General features: G+C 39.1%; 1 protein-coding gene across 1 annotated transcript in view; it reads left to right on the plus strand.

The window, feature by feature from the left end:
• ITGA1 (integrin subunit alpha 1) overlaps window positions 1-27,631 on the plus strand; it is a 176,060-nt gene extending 148,429 nt beyond the window's left edge. The window contains exons 22-29 of the mRNA XM_062211855.1: window positions 715-804; window positions 3,101-3,203; window positions 6,981-7,094; window positions 8,716-8,817; window positions 9,683-9,787; window positions 10,715-10,807; window positions 14,702-14,818; window positions 20,898-27,631. Of these exons, the coding sequence (XP_062067839.1) occupies window positions 715-804; window positions 3,101-3,203; window positions 6,981-7,094; window positions 8,716-8,817; window positions 9,683-9,787; window positions 10,715-10,807; window positions 14,702-14,818; window positions 20,898-20,942 (769 nt within the window). The 3' untranslated portion in view covers window positions 20,943-27,631. The remainder of the gene's footprint in view (window positions 1-714; window positions 805-3,100; window positions 3,204-6,980; window positions 7,095-8,715; window positions 8,818-9,682; window positions 9,788-10,714; window positions 10,808-14,701; window positions 14,819-20,897) is intronic.
• The last annotated feature ends 291 nt before the right edge of the window (window positions 27,632-27,922 follow it).

The raw sequence follows: 27,922 nt of genomic DNA on the forward strand, positions 1-27,922 counted from the left end.
ATACACAAAGCATAAAGAGCTTAAGTAATTCACACATAGAACCAGTGTCCAGAAACAATCTCATTCTCTGGACCCAGAGCTAGTGATCATAAATTATATCACTTGTTCATGTTTGTTAGTGCTGTGAAATGTGAGATATGTGTATCTGTATATGCATATGTGTCTTTACATAAAATATAATTAAAATGATAACCAAAATCTAGGAAATAAAGACATACTGAACAAATAATATTAGTATCGAGTACTTGGCATGAAAAGAACATTAAAGGCGCAAACAGAAGATTTTAGATTCACCTTCACGTGTGTCTCCTTGCAAGTTCCTTGTCTGTGGTAAATAAATAAGCATCGCCAAGGATGAGTAGTATTTTTTTAATTCCTGAGCCACAACTTGAAACTACTAAATCCACCATTTCTAGGAGAGCTGAGAAGTCTGTGTATTTTCACTATTAAGCCCAGGGATTCTTAACGTTATCATCATAGAATTTTGAGAAATATTAGGCTAGATTAGTGTTGGTTTCAACTCTGGCTGCGTATCAGAATTAGCTTGGGAACTTTTCACATTATCAGTCCCTGACCTCTTCCTCATCCTGATTTTAAAATTATCAAGAATTCCACTGGATTGTGCTTTTATTTTGTTGACAAGCTTCTCTTGAACATGCTTACAGATGGCTGTCCATGATCAGCAGTTTAATGACTTCTCTGTGTATCTTCCAGTGACAGTGAAGAACCTCCTGAAGCCCTTTTTGATAATGAAGTAAATATTTCTATCCCAGTAAAATATGAAGTTGGACTGCAGTTTTACAGGTAGGAGGGAACCACAATTTTGCTGATACCTTTCTGTTAACTCAGAGGGTCTCAAACTTTGGTCGTTGGCCAAGATCATCGGCATGACCAAGGAACTTGTTTAGAAAGTTCTCCACCCCCACTCCAGAACTACTGAAGCAGAAAGTTAAGTATTCTATTAACCCAAAATATGAAGTACAATCCTAAACACAAAAGACAAAGTTTTCTTAGTAGTCACCAGCATATTTTTTTCACGATGAATTGCATCCTGTGAAAATCTAATCAGCATTTCTCATGGACGAGAGCTGTTTATTTCTTCCACTATTATAAACCATCCATAAACAAGAACTTCTTATCTATCTAAACACCAATCATGTTAGCAAAATTTTCATCTGTAAATCCCCTTGCTTAAGCAAAACTCCAAGCTTTGGCTAAATAAATATGTGGAATATATACAAAAATAGAAGAATTTACAGCAAGTTCAGTCGAATCCAAAGTTTTATGATTTATTATTCATTTATTTTCATTGGAGCTTTACTGATAATGCACCAGAAAAAAGAGGGTTTTACATGTGTGCCTGGCTTGTGTTTCCAAGCGTTTTGATTCTGGTGCTGGTTTCTATTTTGTTGTTTCCACTTCTGTTGACACACTGCATTCTCCTAAAAACTTTCCATTAAAATCTAATTTTGGAAAAGAAAGTTTCTTACAAGTATTTTTTATTTGTCTTCTTTTGACTGGAGTGCTGTTTAAAAATATATTATTTCAGCCGGCGCCGCGGCTCACTAGGCTAATCCTCCGCCTTGCGGCGCCGGCACACCGGGTTCTAGTCCCGGTCGGGGCACCGATCCTGTCCTGGTTGCCCCTCTTCCAGGCCAGCTCTCTGCTGTGGCCAGGGTGTGCAGTGGACGATGGCCCAAGTCCTTGGGCCCTGCACCCCATGGGAGACCAGGAGAAGCACCTGGCTCCTGCCATCGGAACAGCACGGTGCGCTGGCCGCAGCGCGCTACCGCAGCGGTCATTGGAGGATGAACCAACGGCAAAAGGAAGACCTTTCTCTCTGTCTCTCTCTCTCACTATCCACTCTGCCTGTCAAAAATAAAAAAATAAATAAATAAAAAATAAATAAATAAATAAATAAATATATTATTTCTGGCCGGCGCCGCGGCTCACTAGGCTAATCCTCCGCCTTGCGGCGCCGGCACACCGGGTTCTAGTCCCGGTCGGGGCACCGATCCTGTCCCGGTTGCCCCTCTTCCAGGCCAGCTCTCTGCTGTGGCCAGGGTGTGCAGTGGAGGATGGCCCAAGTGCTTGGGCCCTGCACCCCATGGGAGACCAGGAGAAGCACCTGGCTCCTGCCATCAGATCAGCGCAGTGCGCCGGCCACAGCGCGCTACCGCGGCGCCATTGGAGGGTGAACCAACGGCAAAAAGGAAGACCTTTCTCTCTGTCTCTCTCTCACTGTCCACTCTGCCTGTCAAAAAATTAAAATATATATATATATATATATATATATATATATATAATTTCAGTCTGCCAGTTTTACCCAAAGAATATGAAGAAGTTGCAGGGAAAACATTAAATTTTTAGTTTCGAGGCTGACACTGTGGCACAAAGGTTAAACCACTGCTTGTAATGCTGGAATTCCATATGGGCCCCAGTTTGAGTTCTAGCTGCTCCATTTCAGATCTAGCTCCATACTCATGGCCTGGGAAAGTAGCAGAAGATGGCCCAGGCCCTTGAGCCCCTGGACCTAGGTAGGAGACCTAGGACAAGCTCCTGGCTCCTGGCTTTGGCCTGGCCCAGCTGAGGCCATTGTGGCCATTGGAGTGAACCAGAAGATGGGAGATATCTCTGTCTCTCTCTCCCTAACTCTGCCTTTCAAATAAATAAATGAATCTTTAAAAGATTATTAAAAATTTTTAAGTTAGCAATAAATATAAGATTTTAAATTATGTAAAGTTAAAAAATTTTTCAAGCTATTTGAATTTTAGCATACTAAAAATACCAATTTTAGTTTATTATTCAATAGATATATATGATATTAGTGAATTTATAGAAATCTTTGACTTGCTAACAAAATTTTTATTAAAAAACTATACCTATTTTAGTATTTTGGGGTCAAATATAATCAATGAACTAAATTATGTAATCATTCTCACCCTCCTAAAAGATTTGACTATAGATGTCAGGGTTAAAATTTTCCCATCTGTAAGTATCTTGGGGTGCTACAAGGTATGGAGAAAGGCAAAGGATGATACCCAGTAGAAGTTAAACTTTTTCATATTTTATCTTTCTTCTTCCTATTAATTCATTTAAGCTCTGCAAGTGAATACCATATTTCAATTGCGGCCAATGAGACAGTCCCTGAAGTTATTAATTCCACTGAGGACATTGGAGATGAAATTAATGTCTTCTACTTGGTAAGAAATTACCTCTAAATTACTATTCTAAAAGTGTCATTTGTAGGTTTATAAGTTGAAGTACTACCAGATACTTAAAAACTTGTTTTAATATTTAATCTCTATATTCCAGCTTACTTTCTTGATAATGTCACAATTTTAAAATAATTTTAATAATTAATCATACTTTGAATCAATTTAAAGATGTCTCTAATTCTTCATATTAAGATACAGTTCATTAGAATGATGTGTTGGAGTTCTCTAGGAAGAACTAATAGATACAGATACATGAGACAAGAGTTCTTAGGGAGGCAGGTGCATGCAGCTGTGGGTGGCTGAGAAGTCACAAGACAGGCCATCACAAGCTGGAAATCAGAGGAACCAGATACTGCCCATCAACGTGTAGGTTTATTTACATTACTGGCACCTTTTTAGCAATTATGACTGTTTCAGAAATGCACTAGTTCAAAATTGACCATATTTTCCTTTACTCAACAAATATATATGAGCCTCATTCTGCTCATTGCTACATTCATATGCAGTTTACTGTAAGTTGTGGGTACTACCGCCTTCTGAAGTGATGATTTCCATTATGACATTTATTTTTTTCTTTGAATCCTTCATAACAAACTTTTCCCAATCATTAGAGCAAACAATCATGGAGTTTCACTTTACATAATGTCTACTTACAGATGCATACTTAAATTAATGCTTTTCAAGATAGAAAGATAATTAAATTCAGATGATAGGTTAAAAGTATATTCAGAAGTATGAAATAACACCACATGCTTATAAAGGTATCCTCATTCTCTTTAAGAAATACCAACAATGAGACAGGAAGTTATGTTCCAAAGTGGAAGTAAATGTCTATTCTCAAGATGAGTTTCATTGTCTTTATTTGTGTTGTTGGAACATAACATGAATGCCAGTAATCATACTAGATTCCGGGAAATGTCTTGGAATTCAGCCTCAGTAAGAAAATTCAGCAAACAACAAGAAAGAAAGAGAGAGGGAGGCAGGCAGAGAAGGAGAGAGGAAGGGAAGCAAGGAAGGAAGGAAGGATGTGGAGGGAGGGAGGGAGGGAGGGGAAAAGAGGAAAAGGAAAAGGAAGAGTGAAAGAAAATATACTCTGAGTATTGTTGATCTTCATATACTCTAATTGAAAGAGATAATCCTTACCTATCATAGACAATGTTGCTATAAATAACCTTGTTAAGCATATCCCTGAGGATGCGCATCTCTGATTATTTTATGGAGATAAGTTCTAGAAATGTAGTAATGGAATTTTTTAAAAAGAATTTTTTTAGATGACACCTCAGTAACATTACTGCTGGGAACTTGCTCTAAAAATTATTGTTGATACAACAAAAATTTCAGGGATGTTCTGAACAATGTTACTTATAAGAGTTTGAGGGACCAGCGCCGTGGCTCACTTGGTTAATCCTCCGCCTGTGGTGCTGGCATCCCATATGGGCGCCGGGTTCTGTCCCAGTTGCTCCTCTTCCAGTCCAGTTCTCTGCTGTGGCCCAGGAGGGCAGTGGAGGATGGCCCAAGTACTTGGGCCCTGCACCCACATGGGAGACCAGGAGGAGGCTCCTGGCTCCTGGCTTCGGATCGGCGCAGCGCCGGCCATAGCAGCCATTTGGGAAGTGAACCAACAGAAGGTAGACCTTTCTCTCTGTCTCTCTCTCTCACTGTCTATGATTCTACCTGTCAAATAAAAAAAAAAAAAAGAGTTTGAAAATTAGTATCTTCAATCTAGTATTGTGGCATAGCTGGTAAAGTCATCACATGCGAGGCTGGCATGCCATATGGGCACTGGTTCATGTTTGGCTGGTCCACTTCTGTTCTAGCTCCCTGCTAATGGCCTGGGAAAAGCAGTGGAAGATGGCCCAACTGTTTGGGCCCCCGGCCCCCATGTGGAAGACCCACATGAAGCTCTTGGCTCAGCCCTGGCCACTGTGGCCATCTGGGTAGTAAACCAGGAGATAAAAGATCTCTCTCTGTCTCACCCTCTCTGTAATTCTGACTTTCAAATAAATAATAATAAAAAATCTTTTAAAAATATTGTAGAACAATCTAAAAGTTTAACAATATGCAATAACAAATTTTCATTGAAGAGAATATAATCTGTTCACTGGACAGTTTATTATAATATTGGAGGACATATTTTCAGAGTAGGAAACCCTAATTCTGCTATTTACCATGCCTGTGACCATGACAGTTTTCATTCTGGTTCAAACTTTGTTGCCTCATAGATGAAAATAGAGATAATAAAAATCTCCCTCCTATCGTTGTTAAGAAGGCTAAAGGCATTCATTCAAATAGGAATAGCATAAAGCATGGCACAGTCAACAATAAATATTGATATTGTGGTTATCTATTTTTTAAAAGAATTATTTTATTTATTTGAAAGGCAGAGTTAGAGGGAGAGGGAGAGACAGAGAGAAAGAGGTCTTCCACCTGCTAGTTCAATCAACAAATGGCTGCAACGGCTGGAGCTGGATCCATCAGAAACCAGGCGCCTCCTCCAGGTCCCCCATGCAGATACAGGGGCCCAAGAACTTTGGCCACCCTCCACTGCCTTCCCAGGTCATCAACAGGGAACTGGATCATAAGTGGAGCTGCCAGGACTTGAACCAGTGCCCACATAAGATGCCAGCTCCACAAGCAGAGGCTCAACTCACTATGCCACAGCACCAGCCCCTATGCAAACAATAAAGACAAAGAATTTATACACTAATGTTACCAAGGGAATTGAGTTGTAGGAAATGTTTATTTTCTATTTATCTACAGTATTTTCCATTGTTTCTACAGGGGTCTTTTTTAATCAGAAAAAAATGATTATAGAATGCATGATTTCTCATTAAATATCAGGAAACAGATGGGAGGCCACATCAGGCAAGCACAGGGCATATTATCATAAGAAGATAAGGGTCACAGAGCACATTTAAGAGGCTAGCACAGCTGGTCAGGAATCTCCAGGATTCCAAGATTAAAGAATTATGTAATCATTATCAGCCACAGGGAGTTGTTCCAGATCTGAGTAGCTCTCAGTGTGGAAGGCTCTGTAGGATGGGTCAATAGATGTCTTGGTATCCGTCTATGTAGATAAAAGGGCTCCTACTTGACAAAAGATTTTTCCTGAGGAGGCCACAGAGAAGGCCTGAGATGAAAGTAATTTCATCCGATGATTTCCTGAGATGAAAGTAAATCTGACTCCCATCACACCATATTACCAACAGCCAATGCCACAATAGCATTAAGTGGGGACAGAATTGTGAAGGGGACTGATGGGCGTCTGGCTTGACTGTGCTATGGTGGTAGATGCCATCTAACCAGGGTCAGAGATGATTCATGGCCTTGGGCAATGATGAGAAAATGGGTTACAGCAACTAGAAATAAGCTGAACTGTTCCATGTAACCAGGTAAATGGTCACCCTCCTTTCTAATTCCAAGAAGACCAGTATGTTAGAAAGAAAGACTGGCATGGCAAAAGCACAATAACAAAGAAGACTTTTCAGTTCTGATCCTGTTGTTAATCCCAGTCTTATTTTGGGAGTGGTGAAAGAGCAATATGATTATAACTGATGCATATGACCACCAACCATTAAATATCCATATTTTGTTGCTAGCTTAATCATGCCAGTTCTCTGAATTGTACCATAAACTGCATGCATTTGGAGCTTTAAAATTTTAGCCAACTTAATCTATCAGTTAAGAACTTAAGTCAGTGTAAGATGGAAAGGATGTTGTTGAAGGAGGAAAAAAGGATCACATTTGTATTTTTTCCCATAGATTCGAAAAAGTGGACATTTTCCAATGCCAGAACTTAAGCTGTCAATTTCATTCCCCAACCTGACATCGGATGGTCATATTGTACTGTACCCAACGGGATGGTCCTCTTCAGATGTAAGTCACGTGTGCCTTGGAATCATGCCATTACGTTATCTTTCTCACTTCATGTGTAAGCCTTTTATTCTGCATGCACTTGTGAGAGTTTTACCAAAGTAACATGGTCTTTTAGAAAACTTAAATAATAACTTCCTCTAGTATTTTGCAGATGCTTTAGTTCCTTAGGGATGCTCTAGCCAAATTACCACAAATTCTGGAGGCCAGAAGTCCAGAGTCAAAGTGTCAGTGGTGTTGGTCCCCTCTGGTACCTCTGAGGGACATCCTGTTGCATGCCTCTTTCCTGGTTTCTGGTAGTTGCTGGCAATCCTTGGTTCCTTCTCACTTGCGGCAGCCTAGCTCCAACTTTCACCTCTGTCTTCTCATAGTCTCTTCTGTTTCTGATGCTCTCATTTTATGTCTCCCTGTGTTTCTGCACACTCACTTATTGGATTGATTTCATTGAAGATCCTTAAATTTAATTACATCTGCAAAGAACCTGTTTCCAAATAAAGTCCAATTCACAGATTCTGGGAGTTAGAATTTGGACACTTCTTTTGGGGGACACTACTTAATCCAGTAGAATGCATTTTAGATCATTAAATATGGGTTTATGCCTTAAAAGTTTATTGTACTTTTAATTTCTTTTAGGTGGTCAAACAACTGTAAAGAGCCTTCTTAATCATCCCTGAGCATACACAGCCACACATAAAATAGACCAATATTCTTAACTTACTTATCCCCAACAACAGCAATATCATGTTCCCTTTTTACTTGAAGCATGGAATGAGACTTTGTAATAGTTAATTTTTATAGCTTAATGTCTAAAACATAGAAAAATCACAAAAAATATTGAATTAATGCATGCACGCTTTCAATATTTGATAATTTGTCTTCTTTTCACACATTTTTAAAAATTAAAGTGTTAAAATGATTTGCTGAGAGCAAGAGAAAAATCAAACAAAAAGTCCAAAAGGCAGGTTTTTGAGAAGTTGGAAAGAGAACCTTTATCCATATCACCTTTTTATCAAAAGACTTGAGGAAGCAAATGGTTTATTGAATGTAAGCCTAGAAAAACAGCCCAAGAATCAGCTATCTTATAGAGCTGCCTATCTATGTCTTCCTCTCACGAAAACTAAGAGTCTTTTCTTTCATATATAAGAACTCAAAAACATTATTGCATGAATACATAAATTCAGATGAAAGTTTCTTTCGAATGCTATTTCATAAGCCATCTCATGAGCTTTTACTGAAGAACAGTGCTAACCCTCTTTCTATTCTCGGTAATCTTAAATTTTTCTTGCTGTCTGTGTTACAGGAATTCACAAGCTAATTTCTGGTTTAAATAATAAGCTAAAGAGTGTGTTGTTTGTGTAATAGTAAATTTTACCAGCATCCTTTCCTTTCCATAACAACCTCACCGAGTTTGTTACAATTTGGAAGTGCACAACAGTAATTACCTGTGGGTCAGTGTATATAGCCAGTTCATAACAGCCTTTTCCATCCTGTCTACTTAACCACGATAGATCTTTAATGTGTGTCAGTGGCTGTTATTCACAGATTCTTCAAATTACTACATAACTAGGAAATTTCCCTCTGAAATTTGGCACTATGTGATAAAAGAAATGTTTTCGTTTCCTAGAACGCACACTGCAGACCCCATAGTCTTGAGGATCCTCTTGGAATCATCTCTGGAAAGACGATTAAATCAAAATCTGATGATCTCAAACAAGGCACAATTCTGGTAAATTAAGTGCTTTCTTTTTTTAATGTTTATTTAGTTATTTGAAAGTGAGAGTTACACAGATACAGGAAGAGACAGAGAAAGAGAGGGATCTTCCACCTGATGGTTCACTCCCCAGATGGCAGCAACAGCTAGTGCTGGATGCCTCCAGATGGCTGGAGCCAGTAGTTTCTCCAGGTCTCCCACGTGGGTAGTGGAGGACCAAACACTTGGGCCACCTTCCACTGCTTTTCGCAAGCCATTAGTAGGGAGCTGAAATGGAAATGGAGCAGCCCGGGGACTCTAACAGGCACCAATACAGGATGCTGCCATGGCAAGCACACAACATTGGCCCCCAAGTGTTATTTTTTTCTTTCTTTCTTTCTTTTTTTTTTTTTTTTTTTTTTTTTTTTTTTGACAGGCAGAGTGGACAGTGAGAGAGAGAGAGAGACAGAGAGAAAGTCTTCCTTTACCATTGATTCACCCTCCAATGGCCGCTGTGGCCAGCGTGCTGCGGCTGGTGCACCGCATTGATCCGAAGCCAGGAGCCAGGTGCTTCTCCTGGTCTCCCATGCAGGTGCAGGGCCCAAGCAGTTGGGCCATCCTCCACTGCACTGCCGGGCCACAGCAGAGAGCTGGCCTGGAAGAGGGGCAACCGGGACAGAATCCTACGCCCCGACCGGGACTAGAACCCGGTGTGCTGGCACCACAGGTTGAGGATTAGCCTATTGAGCCGCGGCGCCAGCCCCAAGTGCTATTTTTCTAATATGCTTTCCAAATGAATAAATTCAGGGTCAGCCTAGAAATAACTATTTGAATTGTTGTAACATAGTACTTTGTATAAAATAGCAAGAATACTGATGTGCACCTGTGGACATTTCAACAGGACTGCAGCACATGTACATTTGCCACCATCACATGTAATCTCATTCCTTCAGACATGAGCCAAGTGAATGTATCGCTCATCTTGTGGAGACCGACTTTTATAAAAGTAAGTGAAGGCATTTCTCTGTACAATTATTGAAACAAAATGACAAAATGTTGTTCGCTGCGTATGACATATGTGCTAAGCACAGTGCTTCTGTGGACAGGACATGAGGACGTCACAGACTGCTCTAGCTCTCCTTAACCAGCTATGTGGTGGTCTCCTCTTTCCTATTAATAGCCATGTTATCTTCAATGCTTCCTTCCAGCTATGCCTTCAGTCTCTCATTGTTTCTCTTTGAACCATAAGAGATAGATACCTCTCGAAAACCAAAGCTTATACTTATTGTTCTAAGAATTACAATAATTACCATCCTTAACACCACTAACCAAGGAGAGAACCAGCATATGTATGGCCTCACGGTGTTTTTAGCAGACTTTTGTTCTCTATAAGTATTTTGGAGTACATTTTCCAACCCAATAAAGCCAAATCTGTCTGACAATAAGCTACTTTAAAACTTTGTTTTGGATTGTGTGTTTTTCTTATCAAATATTTAGCTGATCATATGAAATAGTCATTTTAAGTTTGATCACACTAAGTTGTTGTTTCCATAAGTAATAAACTGTTGAATATTGGCAATACCCTACTAAATCTTCAACAGGTGCTTATATAAACCTCATTATCAGTGTGTAGCTACTTGGTGCTTGCATTAATGGTACACAGAGTTTGAGGTTTGCTCTTTCTAAGTACCAAGTTGGATAGAAATTATTCAGAAAAAGTTTCCATTCTATAACAAGGATCTGAGTGAGAATTGGAGGGGAGGGCAGAAAAAGAGTGAAGATAAGTACATTTTGATTCTACCAGGTCCACTTGGAAGTTAACAAAACCGGTGTTTTAATCTCACAGAGCTTTAGTGGTTGCACCAGACAAACATGGCTGGCTGTCATTTTTATTAGCCATAATATATTAAAAACAAATCTGTTTATTTTCCAGGCACATTTTTCCAGCTTAAACCTTACCATAAGGGGAGAACTTCAGAGTGAAAATACATCACTGGTTTTAAGTAGTGGCAATCAAAAAAGAGAGGTAAGTGAAGCTCTAAGTTTTGAAAACATTATGCATTTCACTGTGAATTTTGTGACATAATGTTTTATAATTGCTTACAGTCCTTTAAGCAGTGACTGGTGCTGCTCCCGGTGACAGACACTATTTGCTTCAAATTATACTTCATTAGCCTCAAGTGTGATTTCAGTCTTGTTCTTCCTTGTAAGCAACTTGGAAAAATCACGATATTTACAATTAGCATGCCATGTTTGACTTTTATCTCTTCTAACTATCACAGTAAATGGGTGTTTTTACTTTCACCTTTAGAGCAAACAGTGCGCTTGTAAGTTTCCTGCTGAAAAACTGACATCACAAAATGCAGTTGACATCTGAAGAGCAAACTTGAAAAACAGTTTCTTTATACAAAATGGCTTTATACTGTATAGGCATATGTGTACATTCTTTACATTTTTCTTGATTTAGTCATTAGGAAATTTGAAACAAAAATGAGCTAATATTCTCCCAAAACAATGCAGGCTTGAGTCTTTGCTGAAAATAAAATAGTTTGAGGTGTGTTTTTGTTTTGTTTTTTACTTTTGTCCTTTTGTAAAATAAGAACAAAGCACTCCTTATGGACACAGACACTTCAGCATAATTTCCCCTCTTGTCATGGAAGAGTTTGAAAACCCCATGTTGGGGGTCAGACATTTGATGCAGTGTTTAAGCTGCAGGTTGGAACAGCTGCATCTGATGTCTGAATACCTAGGTTTGTTCAAGTCCTAGTTCTGCCTCTGATTTCAGCTTCCTGCTAATATGTGTCATTGGAGACAACAGCTAAGGACCCAAGTACTTTGGCTCCTAACCCCCATATGAGAGACCCAGATTGAGTTCCAGACTCCTGGCTTTGGCCAGCCCCAGCCCTACCTGTTGCAGTATCTGGAAGATCTCTCTCCCTCCTTCCACCCTCCCTGTCCTTCTGCCTTTCAAATTAAGAAAAATACATACATAAACATCCCAGATGAATAAACCACATCATGAGAATCATAATATTCTATCTGCAAACTCCCTAATGTTCAGATATCCTTTAAAAATGCTATTTCAAACAACTGCAATGACATTGATGTCTGATAAATATGTCTTTAAAGAACAAAGAAAATATAAAAGAGACCTTCAGAAAGCTCATGGAAAATATGTAACATGAAAAAAAAAAACCGTATGGATTTCAAACTTTTTTTTTTTTTTTTTTTTTTTTTTTTTTTTTTTTTTTTTTTACAGGCAGAGTGGACAGTGAGAGAGAGAGACAGAGAGAAAGGTCTTCCTTTTGCCGTTGGTTCACCCTCCAATGGCCGCCGCGGTAGGCGCACTGCGGCCAGCGCACCGCGCTGATCCGATGGCAGGAGCCAGGTGCTTCTCCTGGTCTCCCATGGGGTGCAGGGCCCAAGGACTTGAGCCATCCTCCATTGCACTCCCTGGCCACAGCAGAGAGCTGGCCTGGAAGAGGGACAACCGGGACAGGATCGGTGCCCCGACCGGGACTAGAACCCGGTGTGCCGGCGCCGCAAGGCGGAGGATTAGCCTAGTGAGCCATGGCGCCGGCCCTCAAACTTTTGCACCAATATAAACTTACCGTTTAATTCCATGTGTTTACAATTTTTTTGGAGTACTCTCATATGCACAGAATTTTTTAGATTCATTTATTTATATATTTATGTATGTATGTATGTATTTGAAAGGTAGGGCATGAGAGAGAGGAAGATCTTTGATCTACTTATTTACTCCCCAAATATCTATATCAGCCATGTCTGGGATCAGACAAAAGCCAGGAGCCAGACAGTCCATCCTGGTCTCCCACATGAGTGGCAGGGCCCAACTACTTGGACCATTTTCTGCCTTCCCAGGCACAGAAGCTGGAAGCTGGATCACAAGTGGAGTAGTCTGGGGCCAGCACTGTGATGCAGCAGGTTAAAGCCCTGGCCTGCAGCACCAGCATCCCATATGGGCACAGGTTCAGGTCCTGGCTGCTCCATTTCTGATCCAGCTCTCTGCTATGGTCTGGGAAAGCACTGAAAGATGGCCCAAGTCCTCGGGCCCCTGCACCTATGTGGGAGACCCAGAGGAAGTTCCTGGCTCCTGGCTTCACATCAGCTCAGCTCTGGCCGTTGCATTCATTTGGGGAGTGAACCAGAGGATGGAAGACCTCTCTCTCTCTCTCTCTCTCTCTCTCTCTCTCTCTCTCTAACTCTGTCTTTCAAATAAATAAAATAGATCTTTTTTTAAAAAAAGTGAAGTGGCAAGGACTCAAATAAGCACTTCAATATGGGATTCTGGTGTCACAAGAAGCAGCTTAACCTGCTGCACCACAGTGTGAGCCCCTGCATATGTTCACTTACTTCAGAGTACCCAACCTGATCAGTGTGCAACATAAAGTTGTTCCATACACAGAAAAGTCAACGTTTCCTTAAAACCTAAAAAAAAAAAAAGTGTGGATTATATTGGAAAAAGTGTATTTGATTCCAAAATACGTTATGTTTAAATGTTACAATTAACTCCATTTCCCATAAATGTTAATTTAATAGTCCCTCGGGAATATTTGTGCTACATTTCACCCTAAAGGAAAATCATATAGATAGATAGATAGATAGATAAAACTACTAATAATGACCATTTTGTAATTGTATGATCTTACAAAATTTTCCGATCCTATCTAGACTGCAATTTCTGTAAGTTCATGGAATTGTTTTAGACATGATTCAAATCTGTTTTAATGGTCTGATTCTGTATAATTCCACACTGTCTTCAGCTCTGTATTTTCCACATATCAGCTTGATCTACCTGGAGTGATTTCAAGGGTTTATATTTGTGTCCACTATATGCAAATACAAGTATACTTCAAAAAGTTCAGGAAACATGAAATCAAGTGAATTTATTTTGGTGCAAAAAAATAGAAATCCATGTATAAATTTTCATAATATCTATTTTATGAATTTTTTGAAGACCCATCATATATATGGATTTCCAAAAACATTTTTGCACAAAATAAACTGACCTCTTAATTTCATTTGCTATGAACTTGTTGAAGTACTCACATGCCTGCCTTCTGAGTTTCCTGTTCTAATCTTCCCTATAGGTTAAGAAATTGAAATTTCTTACTCAGTAAAAGGCAGAAATAGAACTTTGAGCCATAGATAGCAACTCTGAAGTAGTTTATTTTTTTTTTCAGACACCCAAGGGCTGGGCCACCGATCAGACAAGTTTCATTGAGGTTTGAGTGCCACACAGAGAGGTTGAGTAGCTGAGTGCTAAAAGCTGTTCATTTCCCAGTTGCATTTCAGTTCAGACCTAATTGCTAGATGCTGAGAGAGAAGTCAATTGGAAGAAACCATGTGGTACTACAAAAAAAAAAAAAAAAACCAGTGGTGAATATTTATGCAAATAGTCATTTATCTGTATTCTTAAAACTTACGCATTTGCTTATATAAAAATTACATTTTCAGTTTATAAACAATAAATAAGGCACATTAGAATAAGGTTTTATGTGAGCAACCTGTGTTGTTATATCCTAAATTGATGATATTGTGATAATATAGTGAAGTATGTTAATTAATCTTTGAAACATAAAATATTTTGGATCTCCCTGAGTTAAACAGATTCAATCCTACTCTTGAGTGTTTGGATTCATTTACATTTTACTCTTGATGTATATATTTTTGAAGGATAAGGCTATAAGTACTTTATTGGTAATGATAAATTTGAAATGATCAGAGGTTTAGAAAAGAAGAGGGGCATTTTCAATTGCAAGCTCTGTGTTTTGTCTGTCTATGGTATGGAGATTGTTTCTACCATTTGTTAGAAAATTATGACCTGCAAAAACTGAATGTCCCACGAGTTCTGGTTGGGTGCTTATTGATGTTAACAATCGTGTTTAATAATTTTCAGCTTGCGATTCAGATCTCCAAAGATGGGCTACCAGGCAGAGTGCCCCTGTGGGTTATCCTGCTGAGTGCTTTTGCTGGATTACTGCTGTTAATGCTGCTCATATTAGCACTGTGGAAGGTGAGCACCCGAAGTTCTTCGTCTATTTCAAACATGAAGAGCACATTGATAAGATAAATTATGATTTGCCCAAGCTGTGAAGCATATTATTATACAGCAATGAAATGAATACTGAGTGATAAATACCAAGATAAAAAAGGAAGTGTTCATTTCCAATGTGCACAGCTTGACCGCACTTTTGTAAAGGGGAAAAAAGTAACGTATCTTGGGGTAAATATATCCAAAATTGAGGGAGGACCTTTCTAAAGATGAACGTTATATGAGGCCAGCTCTGTGGCATAGCAGATAAAACTGCCACCTGCCTGCCAGTATCCCATATGGACATTTGTTTGAGTCTCGGCTGCTCCACTTTCCTATCCAGTTCCCTGCTAATGTGACTAGGAAAGCAGCAGAAGATGGCCCAAGTCTTGATCCCCTACACCCACATGGGAGACCTGGAACAAGCTTTAGGCTCCTGGCTTCAGATCAGCCCAGCCCCAGCTGTTGCCACCATTTGGGGAGTGAACCAACAGATGAAAGATATTGTCTCTCTCTCTCTCACTCTCTCTCTGCCTCTGCCTCTCTGTAACTCTGCTTTTCAAATACATGGATAAATCTTTTTTTAAAAAATGACCATTACAGAGGACATGATAAGCTACATATTACTTTTATAACAAAAGAAAAATAAACACTTTTTATTTAAAAGATGGATTTTCTTTATTTGAAAAGCAAAGTTATGGAGAGAAACAGATCTTCCATCTACTGGTTTACTTCCCACATGGCTTCAAGAGTCAGGGCTGGGCCAGGCCTAAGTTAGGAACCTGGAACAACATCCAGGTCTCCCACATGGATGCAGGGGTCCAAGTACTTGAACCATCTTCTGCTGCCTTCTCAGGTACATTATAATGCAGAAGTGGAGTAGCAAGGACATAAACCAGTACTCATATAGGAGGCCACCATTGTAGGCAGCAGCTTAACTCACTGCACCAAGTCAGCCTCATAAAAACTTTTTATAGTAAAAAAGAATTACTATGTGTCAGTTTAAAAAATATAAGCCATACACTCATGATTAAGATAAACCTTGTCCTAATCCCATCTAAGCATATCTTAGAAATCAAATACTTCTTTTACATATTAACAGACATACCACATTTTATTCAATAGTTGTGTGCTGATAGAGGGATGAGGGATTTACTAATTAGTTGATATAAGGGAAATCTTAAATTTTCAGACTCCTATTCCAAATACTTTTATAAAATTATGAAATTTTCTACTTTCTGTTGAGTATGTCTGAATATTTACATGGATGCTTTGCTTAGGTCTAGGTATGCCATATTATTTTCCAACAAATTGAGAGGATAGCTTTTAGTATACATTCAACAGAGCATGCAATCTCATTTAAAAGTATAATTTAATTTTTCCAATTAAAAATCAAATTGGCATTTATTCTCACTGTGTCTTATGTGGTGTTAAGTTGAACCAACTGTGTCAGAAACACCTTGTTCCAGCATATTTATTTTTCTAATACCTTGGCAACACATGATTTAGTCAAATAGTTTAAACACCAAGTTTCTGTTCTTCTGCATTACCAACTGTTCCTTTTCTTTTTTTCTGTGATGACTAACTTCCTCTTTCAGATGGTTACTCTTAGAGAAGATGAACAAAGCCATGTTAAACTCGTAGTTCCATGGCACTTAATTCAGTACAATTCTCGACATTTTTGCAGCGAAGTCACCCTGACAGACCGAATTCTCCACATCAAACGTCTAGCAGTTCCTTCTATGTATGTTACAGTGCTGGCGCTGCAGTACCCGAATTTGCCACACTGTGGTGCTCAAGGCCTGGCTCGTCAGTGCCAATGTTGTGCTTGAAATGTAAGATGTGCACCTCTAAGCAGAGGGAATTCCTTGAAGCTTCCTTCAGTGTGGTCTTGTATACCGACTGTCGTTTCCGACCGTTGTCCTTGCCCATATAGTTTAAGGACACGACTGACAGAAGAGGAAAACCAGGACTGATCTCTGCACAGGTTTTCCCTGGCCTCGGCTGTATTTAAGACTAACAAATAGCAAGTTTCAGCCACCTTGATTTTTCGGGGGAGGTCACTAGTCTAAAAGATCATAAATGTAAAAATAAACACATTTTTCCATCATCCAGTTAATGTTGTGGTGATACATGGTGCTGATGGCTTCCTACATCTCCTTAGGCCCCCAAAGAAGGTCACTTAGCAAACCTTGGACTTGTTTGACCTGAAGGTTTAGTAAGTTTGACAGCTTCTGTGGGAAGCCCAGATCGGTAGTCCCAAGGCAGGAGGGGAAGGAACTTGCTCTCACTGAGTGTTTACCCTACGCCAGGAACTGTTCTCAGCGTTTCTGTGTTCAGCATTCCCTTCTTAATACATCAACTCTGTGAGGTAGACACCGTAATGAACCTCATTTCATAAATGAAGAAACTAAGGCACAAAAAAATTAAGTGTAGTTTTCAAGACGCATAGTTAATAAGGTTCTGATTAACAATATAGACCTCTGCCACTCTGCTGTCCTCGTGGCAATCTTTTCAACCACATATTTGAGCCTCATCTTACACCTGAGGACATTAAAGCAGAGAGGTTAATTCTCCCATGATTACCAGCAAGTGGATGACAGGTTTCAATCAATGGTCAATGTGGAAAGCCTACTGCTCTCCAGTAAATCTACCTGCTGCAGGTTCTAGAGCTCAAGAAATCGGGTCTTGTTCAAGAGGGTTGTGAACTCTCCAAAACTTCCTAAACTGTTCAGTTCTGGAATGAGGGCCCTGGGTGGATCAGGCTTTCAGTAGCTTCATTACATTAAGCAGGTTAGTTCCTCCTCTCCCCCTGTGGTAAAGCTTTGCAGGGACCTCCCTGGAGCATGGGTCAGTCTGTGTGCAGTAGGCTCAGAAGAGCTGCTCTCAGCAGGCAACTTATAGGAACACAACCTAGAGCAGACACTTCCTCCTCCTCAAATCCTTCCAGTCTGGAAGTTCCCTGGACTCCCTAGCCTGAAACCCTCTGTAAGGAACAGACCAGAGATTCCTATTAGATCAGATATTCACTTTCAAAAGACAAAGTGCTTCTATATTTATCTTCACTGTACACAAGACAGAAATTAACGCTGGACACAAATCTTAGCGGTTTTTTAATATACTTCCCGATTGATTGCAGGAGAATTCTAGAGGACAAAGATTTAAGTAAATTGCTAAATGTGACCTGAAATAGGGACCACATGCTGAGGGAGACACCCAGTGAGGCCAGTGGAACCGCCTGGGTAGAATGACACAGTACACGGAGGAACCACGAGAAGGTGGAATGTGCCTCTCCACACTGGATGTCATGCTGATGCCTGAAGTTGCTCCCACGTGGGTGACAGGAACCCAACTCTTTTAACTCACCTGCTATCTCCCAGGAGGCACAAGAGCATGAAGTGGACCCAGGACTTAAACCCATGTGTTTTGATGTAGGACGCAGGTAGCTCAATCAGCATCTTAACCCCTAGAGGAATACAAAAATGATCATTAGACAAATACAAGATAAACACAAGGAAAGGGACTGCTATAAGGAAAGTGTAGGTGCTGAAAACAAATTTTCCCTGTTTCAAATTTTGGCTAGGATTGGCCCAGTTCAGTCTGAAGCTATAAACTATATTGTCCTAATCTCCATTCTAATCATCCAGCTGCCATTAAAAACCCAATATGAACAAAACTGGCCCAGTGGAAAAGTTTAGAAAACAGAAGTTAAGTTTTAAAACAGAACGTTTAATGTGTAGAAGCAAAGGAAGTTTGAACAGAAGCAAAAAGACGCGCGCGAGAGAAAGGAGAGATCGAAAGCTAGGAAGAGCAGGATACAGAAGAGAGCCTTAAATATGCTACCTGTTCTTGTAAAGCCATGACTGATTTATTCTCACTGGGGACATGCAGGCTCACTTTAAAGGAACATATGGTTTGTACATCCAGAACTATTATAGTTGGCTCAAAGAAAAGGGCCTGAGACAAGTAGGAGAACTGGCAGATTCAGTTATTTTCACGAGAACTGGCAGATTCAGTTATTTTCACGTTCACTTCTATTGTGTCCTTTTCCTCATCTACCAGTCACAGACTAGATTCTGCCATGGTGGAAGACGAAAGCCCTGAGTAAAATTTCACTAAGCCTAAAAGTGCTTACTGTCTCCCTCTATCCCATCAAGGCCCTCAATTTTCCAATAATTATGTGTTAAACATAATACTTCCTTTACATAATTTATCATAACTTCATTATTAAAATGTTGCCTTTACTAGATCTGTTATAGCCCAGTCTCAATTTAAAACATACAGAGAGACAAATACAAAAATCTGAAAAACCACTTCTCAATGATCTCTAATTTACTTTCTTAAAAAAAAAAAAAAGGCATTTTGGGGCCTGTGCTGTGTCACAGTGGGTTAAAGGCCCAGCCTGTGATGCCAGCATCCCATATGGGTGCTGGTTCGATCCTGGCAATTCTACTTCCAATCCAGCTCCCTAATAATGTGCCTAGGAAGGCAGCAGAGGATGGCCCAAATCCTTGGACCCTCATATTCATGTGGGAGACCTGGAAGAAGCTCCTGGCTCTTGGCTTTAGATTGGCTTAACTCCAGCCATTTCTGCCATTTGGAGAGCGAACCAGCAGGTGGAAGACTTCTCTGTCTCTACCTCTCTCTGTAACTTTTAAATAAATAAAATAAATGTTTTTTTAAAATAAGCATTTTAGGGGCCGGCGCTGTGGCTCAGTTGGTTAATCCTCCGCCTGCGGCACCGGCATCCCGCATGGGCGCCGGTTCTAGTCCCAGTTGCTCCTCTTCCAGTCCAGCTCTCTGCTATAGCCTAGGAAGGCAGTGGAGGATGGCCCAAGTGCTTGGGTGCCTGCACCTGTGTGGGAGACCAGGAAGAATCACCTGGCTCCTGGCTTCTGATCGGCGCAGCGCCGGCCGTAGCGGCCATTTGGGGAGTGAACCAACGGAAGGAAAACCTTTCTCTCTGTCTCTCTCTCTCACTGTCTATAACTCTACCTGTCAAATAAATATTTTTAAAAATAAGCATTTTAGGTTAGATCATTGCAAAGGTTCCTTCTAGTCTATACTTTTTTTTTGTTCTTTATAATAGAAGATAAATAGAGCACAATAAACTTTTTATTAGGCCCCAGGTGACAAAGCATAATGAAATACGACTCATTCTCCACCATGTGAAATTTTAGAGCTGATTACCTGTCTTCATGTCCAAATGACACAGGGTGTGTTCCAAAGTTCTTCAGGGCCCAGCACTGTGGTGTAGCAGATTAAACCACTGACATCTCATATGGGTATCAGTTGAAGTCCCAGCTGCTCCACTTCCAACCCAGTTCCCTGTTATTGCATCTGGGAAAGCAGTAGAAAAATGGCCCAAGCCCCTGCCCCCTCCCATGGGAGACCTGGAAGAAGCTCCTGGCTCTTGGCTTCAGCCTGGCCCAGTACCAGGTGATGTGGTCATTTGGGAAGTGGGCCAGGGGATGGAAAAACCTCTCTTTATCTCTTCCTCTCTCTCTCTCTCTAAGTTTGCCTTTCAAAAAAATAAATAAATCATAAAAAAAAGGGCACCTTCTTCATAAGCAGATGTTCTGACACATTTGAAGCTATTCCAGACAACTCAGAAATCTTCCCAACATCCTGGCCAAGGATGTACCTGCCACGGTCCCTATCAGCTCCAATAACCATCAGCTATTTGGAAGAAATCTCTCTGCCACATCAATGGAAAAAAAAGAAGAAGAAGATGCTGGCAAAGAAGAGATAGTGCCAGCTAACTGCAGTTTGTATGTCTCTCAAAATATTTTTGCAGACCCTCTAAATGTTCTTTGTTCACAAGAGGGCATGCTATATCTAACTAATGAAAAAGTGAAAAATGGAATAGAAACTTGATGAACTTCATTTTCTTGACATCCCACATTAATAGGTTAATAAAGAAAATAGTTTTCAACCATATTAATTAGTTTTATGCCTAGAATTGCCAGTAGATTTAAATTAAATTTTTGTCCAAAGAAGGGAGCATTTCTTACCTAAATAAAAATAATTCACTGTATTATGTTTTATACTTTCTCAACAGATTGGATTCTTCAAAAGACCACTAAAGAAGAAAATGGAGAAATGAAACATTATACAAGAGAAAAAAAATAGCAATTATTCAATGATCTATCCTCAGGTTTGCCTTAAATATGTGACAAGAAATTTATAAACATAATTAAAAACATGGTCACATAATTCTATATAATCCATCAGGGACTTATCACTTGGAAAATGACAGATCAAGCTGATCCAAAAAAATACCCAAAGATATGTTTTATAAACTGATGAAAAATATTTTAAATAATTATTCATTTTTACTGAGTATTTAAACAGTGTTACAAAGTGTTTTAAAGAAGAATAACTTATACATCTAAAATATTTAAGGAATAGATAAGAATTTTTAAGATCATTGAAACATCTACTTTCAAAATAATATAAATTAAGCTTTTCCCTTGATTTCTGATGGATATGCATGTTCAGCATGAAAGCATTTGTAATGCTAAGAAAGGAATTATCTAAAAGATGTCACTTCTTCCAGTTCAAATGAGAGAAGTCCCCCCTAGTAGAGTCTGTCTACCATATGGACTAAAAATAGAATCAAATCACAAAGAATACATTCAACATCTTGGTATTGGATTCTGTACTTGGGAAAAAATTTTCCAATGTGATCGGAAAGTAATGCAATCAATCTGAAATTCTATCTAGGATAGAAACTCAAGACAGACACCTTATTTAAAAACAAGTATACTGAATGGATTAAGTTTTTATAAAACATGGTTTATTTTGATGTTGAATTCTAAATGCAAAACTCTTTTATACTGAAAAAAAAAGACCACTTTAAAGCAGTTTTGTGTGGCGCAGTTTTGTGATTTATCATGAAAAGCCACATTGTGTGGGGGATATGCTGAAATGATTGCTGAATGGAATGTGGCGGCATAGACAATTGCTACTGAATGCTGAAATCATCTTTGCTGAGCAGATTTGCATGGTAGAGGTTTCATGATGTAACTCAAAATAGGAGTCTTCTCAACTCCTTGGTACAGGTTCATATAAACCCCCAAGCTGTGAGATTATGCTTATTTTTTCATTTTTAAAGATATATTTAATTTTCCAAACTCATTTCTTGTTTTTATGAAAAGGCATATTCCATTCCAGTATTGCATTTTCCCAAGAAGTCACTGTTTCTTTGAGTGTAGCAGAGCAATATTTATACAGAAGCCCAGAAATGTGCCGAAAATAACTTCAGGTTTGAAAGATCCCACCAACAGAACAGTATCTCACCTCTGCGTGTGCTTCTTTGTTCTTGAAGTAATCCTTGAGGTTGATTAGATTCTACTGTAACAAAAGCTCCTGGTTGCGCCATTTCTTAGGAAAGTAACTGAATGAATGTAGAGTAGCTAGCTGCACTGGTGAACTACTACTGTAAAATTTGCTGATACTTCTGCAACAACTCCCATTTCTCTGCTTGATTTACCATTCTAGTACCCGAACCTGTAATTATCCACAAAGTCCCAGGATCTGCTTTTCTCAAAAAGCAGCCAGCTAACACTGAAATCAAATGCCGTTGATTTAACTTTTTAAGGCTATATTCCAAGGAATTCTCTGATGTCTCAGAGTCAGCTACCTCTTGGCTCTGCACACCTACATCTAGAATCCAGAAGGCCAAGTGGATGTGCCTGGGGGATGCCAAGTTATCCATAGCCAGAAGAAATGTTCATCTTTTTAGAGATCTGGTATCCTCCTGCTGCCTGTCCTTGTTCACAAATAGCTGCTTTTGGAATTTGCTTCACTCTTGCCATCCATCTACAGATTCAGAAATCATTCTTCCCACCTCGTGTCTTTGTTTTTTCAACAAAACTCAGGGTCTGTCTGATTCAGAGTCCGCACGTTGTACAACCCTGCTGCACAGACTGCCCAGCAGCCCTGCTCCCTTCTCAGCACATTCTTAGAAGTAAATCGAACAGATAAATTTAAATTCATACTTGGCATCTGTGACTGCCACACAAAGCAGTCACTGAACCATGAGTGTGAAGATTCAAACTAAATACTTTGTTAAGCCAAAGGGGAAAAATAGAAATTAGGGCATGTTGACCTTTTTTAGAAAAGAGAGGAATCGCTATCTGGCTGGACCAAATAGCTATTTATAAACCTGGCACCATTTTTAACATAAGTCATCCCTGGTTATCAAGTAGCATATTTAATGAACAAGAGACCCCATTTTCATGTTTATGATTTGTAGTGATTTATGGGTTTGTATGTATGTTCATATATGCACACACAATAACACCAAATAATAGAGTTTACAAAAACTAAACAAACACAAACTACATCAGGAAAAAAATGTTGATTCATCCACTTTTCATATAGTTTTCATTTTAATTGATGTTTAGGTTTAGCTTATAGTTCTTCAACTACCTAAAAACCACAACTGCAGAAGTTTTGGTTAAAAAACATGGCAACAGATGTCCCAGATTAGCTTCTGCACAAATGTTATAAAACATATACAATGATTAATAGATATGCTAGACACTTGTTTTATTTTTAAATGATTAATAAGGAAAGTGGATGATATTTAAGACTATTATGAGCTTGTTGCTAAATTAAATTATCAAACTATTTCTTGTTCTTTAGTATTTAAAAAACTGATTATTGCTTGCATTGTGAAATGAACAATGTATTCAGTCCCTTTCCTGGCCAAACGTACATTCATATATTGGCAAATTATTTAATGACTTGCTCTCTGGATAAATAATCTCTAGTGTGTATTATTTATCAATTTCCATGGTTAAAATAGTATCTCTATAGCCATTCTCAAGTTATCAGCATGACTCTAACCAGCTTGCAGAATTCCTAGAAATGTATTGGTCAGCTCTTAGGAACAATATGAGCTGGCTTCAGCACGCTACTGAAATAAGTCACATGCTGGGGGTGGATAGATAGATAGATAGATAGTCTGTATACATACTCAGAAACACAGAGCATAATAATATTCCAAATTATGTGGAAATGCTAATTATATCAAGCCAGGTAGGCCTAATGCTATATAATTCCCTGTTCTTCAGTTTCAATTCTAAAATTATAACCTTCCTTTAATATTAATAAAATGATAAGAACTTGCATAAGGAGAAATGAGTTGAAAATAAGAAAATACAGAAGGTGACCCACAGTGAAAATCAGACCTGCTCAGGAACCACAAAGAAACTGTTTCACTTTCTCAAGGACTCCAAAGCCCCACAAGCAGCTCAGTAAAAGGTCATCCTTTGTAAGTAACTTTAACTTCTGTGATCCAATTTAAAAGGCAGTGATCCACTTTGTAAAGCTTCTTTCTTCTGAGCACTAGATTCACGGGCAGTTAAGTCTCTTAACATTTTCTCTGTCTTAACTGTGCTTGAAAGAGGACTTATGGAAAGAGACACTTTTACAAATTTCGGCACTTAAGCAGCCATTTTATTTATAAATGTGTATATATGCTCACAGGATATAAATGTCCTTTCCACTTTCTATAAAACTAAAGTATAGGCTTAATTGGAAAACAGCAATACTTGCACCAAAAGGAAAAAAAAAATTTAAAAAACAGTTGCATTGAGATAGAGCAGAGGTGGCTGGTAGTAGAGACACTCTGCCTATTTTCTCTCTAGGGCCACAGCGTGCACACTGTGAACAGTGACCCCAACGGCTCCCCTGGAATGTGCTTTCCCCTGGGGTGATGTCTTTGTCAAGCATCTTGTCATCTACTCTGTGAACTGTCTGTCTTGCTTTTCAGAACATTGAGAAAACTGGGCAAGCCGGGCCCACACACCCTGTCTCCCATGCCAGCGGAAGTCACAGTATTACCCAAATAAAGTGGCTTCCAGCAAATCAATTGTGAAAAAGTCTCTGATGCACTCTTCATTTATTTACAACACTTCCCAGACTCCCTGCATTAGTCTTCTCCCCAAGACAGCTTTTCAAGAATCCTAGTGGGGAAAAAAAAATGTGTTGATAAAATGCAGGCTCTGTTTGCTGCAAATACCAGCTTCAGTGAATTGATCATGTATACAGAATGCATTCCTTGGTTCCCCAGTGGCTCTCTATAAGGTTGGCATGGCATAATGGAACAGGGACAAAGTAAAGCAGACCTTCGAGATGCAGCATCTTTAAGACCTTCACAGGCTGTGTAAACTCTACCAGTGACAGTGCCAATGGGGAGGCTGGAGGATTTGGCCCTTTGATGATTTTCCCCAAGTACTTCATAGCCCCCACCTTTACCCGTGGAAATAATCTTTTAAAAAAAGTGAAAAGAGAGGCTTTCAGGAAAACTAAAATGTATAACTTAATTATAAGCTATCAGTAGACTTCGAAATGCAAACACAGCTTCAGGGTGAGTCCTCTGGGCATCTCCTGCCAATCAAACTGCCGTCCCTAAACCCCTCCTGTACAAAAATTCTGAAGCTGCCATGGAATATAAACTCAACAGTGAAAAGAAACTCAAAACACATAAGACTAAATGCTGCCATTTTCCAAATGGTCCAATGTTACTATGTAGACAGTCACATTGATTTGGTAAGCAAATTAGTATTTTTGATTCGTACATTAAAATTTAACCTTGAACTTGGAAATTCAAAGTTACAGCCTTTAATCATCAACCTTGAGCCAAATGTAAAATGTTATATGCAGGATGTCATACCCTAGCCCTGTTAACCCCTACAACATCTAGCACCCAGGAAGTCAGGTTACTAACTGGTGGGACTGAATCCTTGTGCTGCTATAAAGAGCCTGAACTGAACCCCTAATCCACCACTGTTTTCATGCTTCGAGGTTACCCCTCACATCAGATACACAGGAGCTGATGTTTTAACAGTACTGAGAAATATCAAGGATGAGGCATCCCTTCTAACTCTGGACTCCTTGCTTTGAGATCAGTTCTTTTAGTTTGTAATCCCCATATTTCACATATGGCAAAAGCTTTACCTGGTAGCTAATGAATTTAGAACTGTACACAAAGCTCCTTTTATTTTTCCACTGCCACTGGCTGGACAATCTCAATACTGTTAGGACTGGGCAGCACGAAGCAGTCAATTCGCAAGACCTTTCTGCCCTCCACTTTCTAGTTGGTTTCTTCTCTCCTCAATTGCATAGCTAAATGTCTGCTTTTTTGCGTCTTATTTATTTGAGAAACAGAGAGTTAGATAGACAGTCAGAATGTCCATCTGCTGGTTCATTCTAACTCCCAAGGTCTACATTAGTAGGAAGCTGGAGTGAGAAACCAGAGCTGGAAATCAAAACCAGGCACTCTGATTGATATGCAGTGAGGATCTCAATTGCCAGGGTAAATTTGTTTGATTTGGGGCCTCCTCAGCTATCTATGATTGAGTCTCTTGAAGGCCCTTGGGTGGTAGATGTTATCTTTATAGGTGATCGGAAACTCAGAAATCTTTTAATCTTACATGTCATCATAGGAATCAGGATAATAAACTAGGGCCCAGTGACACTCTAAAAATATGATTTTATATGGTTTTAATGCAATTCAAATCACATTCTTATTTAAGAAAAAAAACACTAGTGTGGAATTTTAAGTGCTTTTCTGCCATGTTCTTAAACTCAGTGTTTAATCTTTTGTTTCACTTTCATCTGTGCATAGAAAAGGACATTTCCCAAATGACAATAGAAACAAAGCCAGTTGTGCTGTTGAGTAATCCCCTATCCACATTACCTATCTCATTCCCTGAGAGAGTACATGGGAAAAACTGAAAGAGTAGCCAGCAAAGGGGACACACCACCAGTGCCAGGTGACGATCTTTATGTCATGCCCCTGAAGCATCTTCTACAGAAAAAATGCAGGGGATGGGGGGTGGGGGGAGAAGTAATGAAACTATCTTTTATATCTACATCATTACACCACAAAATACTGTCAGCTGTCTCTCCTATAAGACGAGCACTTGTACTTTGCACCAGTAAATTGTTAATTAAGTAAGAGCAAAAGTATATTCTTACATGCAGGTTAACCAGAGCTGATTTCCCTGAGCTTAACACACTATGGGCTTAATTCAATCACATGAAGCAGCAACATCTCAGACCTTCTTTGTTCTGGAAACTTTGGACATGGAAGATCCGGATGTTTAGTGTTTTGTTTCTGAAACACCTCTTGGCCTTGCTTGGGATGCACGAGACACTCTGGGTTTTTTATTAGTGAACATTAGCCTGTAAAGAGAATAGTATGTTACTACTGTGAGGCTGTAAAATTATTCATTGACAGTATAAAGAATTGTATCCATTTTTTTAAAAGAAAAATATTGTATATAATAACTACTACACTAAAACAACTATCATAGTTATTCCAATAAAATTTTCCTCATGGACTAACATGCATTGCTCATTTTTTATTTACCTCAAAATGGATTCATCAAAATGAATAACTTAAGGGTATGTGCATTTCTAATAAGTCTTTTACTATTGGATGAGCTCTTTAAAAGAAAATGTTTGATTGCATTCAAGAACAAAGAAGCATGACCTTTGTTGACTCCGGTAATTTATTATGTGCCTAATTTAAATCCATTTTTTAAGTGAAATCAGTTATCAGGTAAAAGTCAGTTAAGCTGATATAATTAGAAATAGCTGAGGGCACAAAAGAGTATTTTGAATGTCCTAATGTGTGGCATATCCTGTACACTGATTTGAGGTCAGAGGCTTGGTATTTTTGTATAATTCTATCTTATCTTGTGCTTCAGCTGTGTATTTTTCGTCAAGGCAAATGAACTTCCTGTCTTATATGTTAAATAAAAAAAGACTCAAGAATGTGATGGCTGTGATTTCAAATATCCATGTTTTATCTCAAATTAATATGACTTCTTCAAAGGTCCAACTAGTTTTTTTTAGCTCCTTAGCTGGTTTTCACTTTAATGCTCTAAAAGGAGAAAAAAAAAAAAAAGCAAAGTAAGTCTGTCTGTGGTGTTTCCTGTACAAGATATAGCAATGTGATTAGTCTTGTGCAAACTTGAGACAAAAACCACAGAATCTGTACGACCATATGCATTCTCCTAATGATATGCTTTAATAATAAATTATTTATTAGATAATAATAAGTTG

This window comes from Lepus europaeus, chromosome 15 (genome assembly GCF_033115175.1).
Source record: "Lepus europaeus isolate LE1 chromosome 15, mLepTim1.pri, whole genome shotgun sequence".
Taxonomy (NCBI): domain Eukaryota; kingdom Metazoa; phylum Chordata; class Mammalia; order Lagomorpha; family Leporidae; genus Lepus; species Lepus europaeus.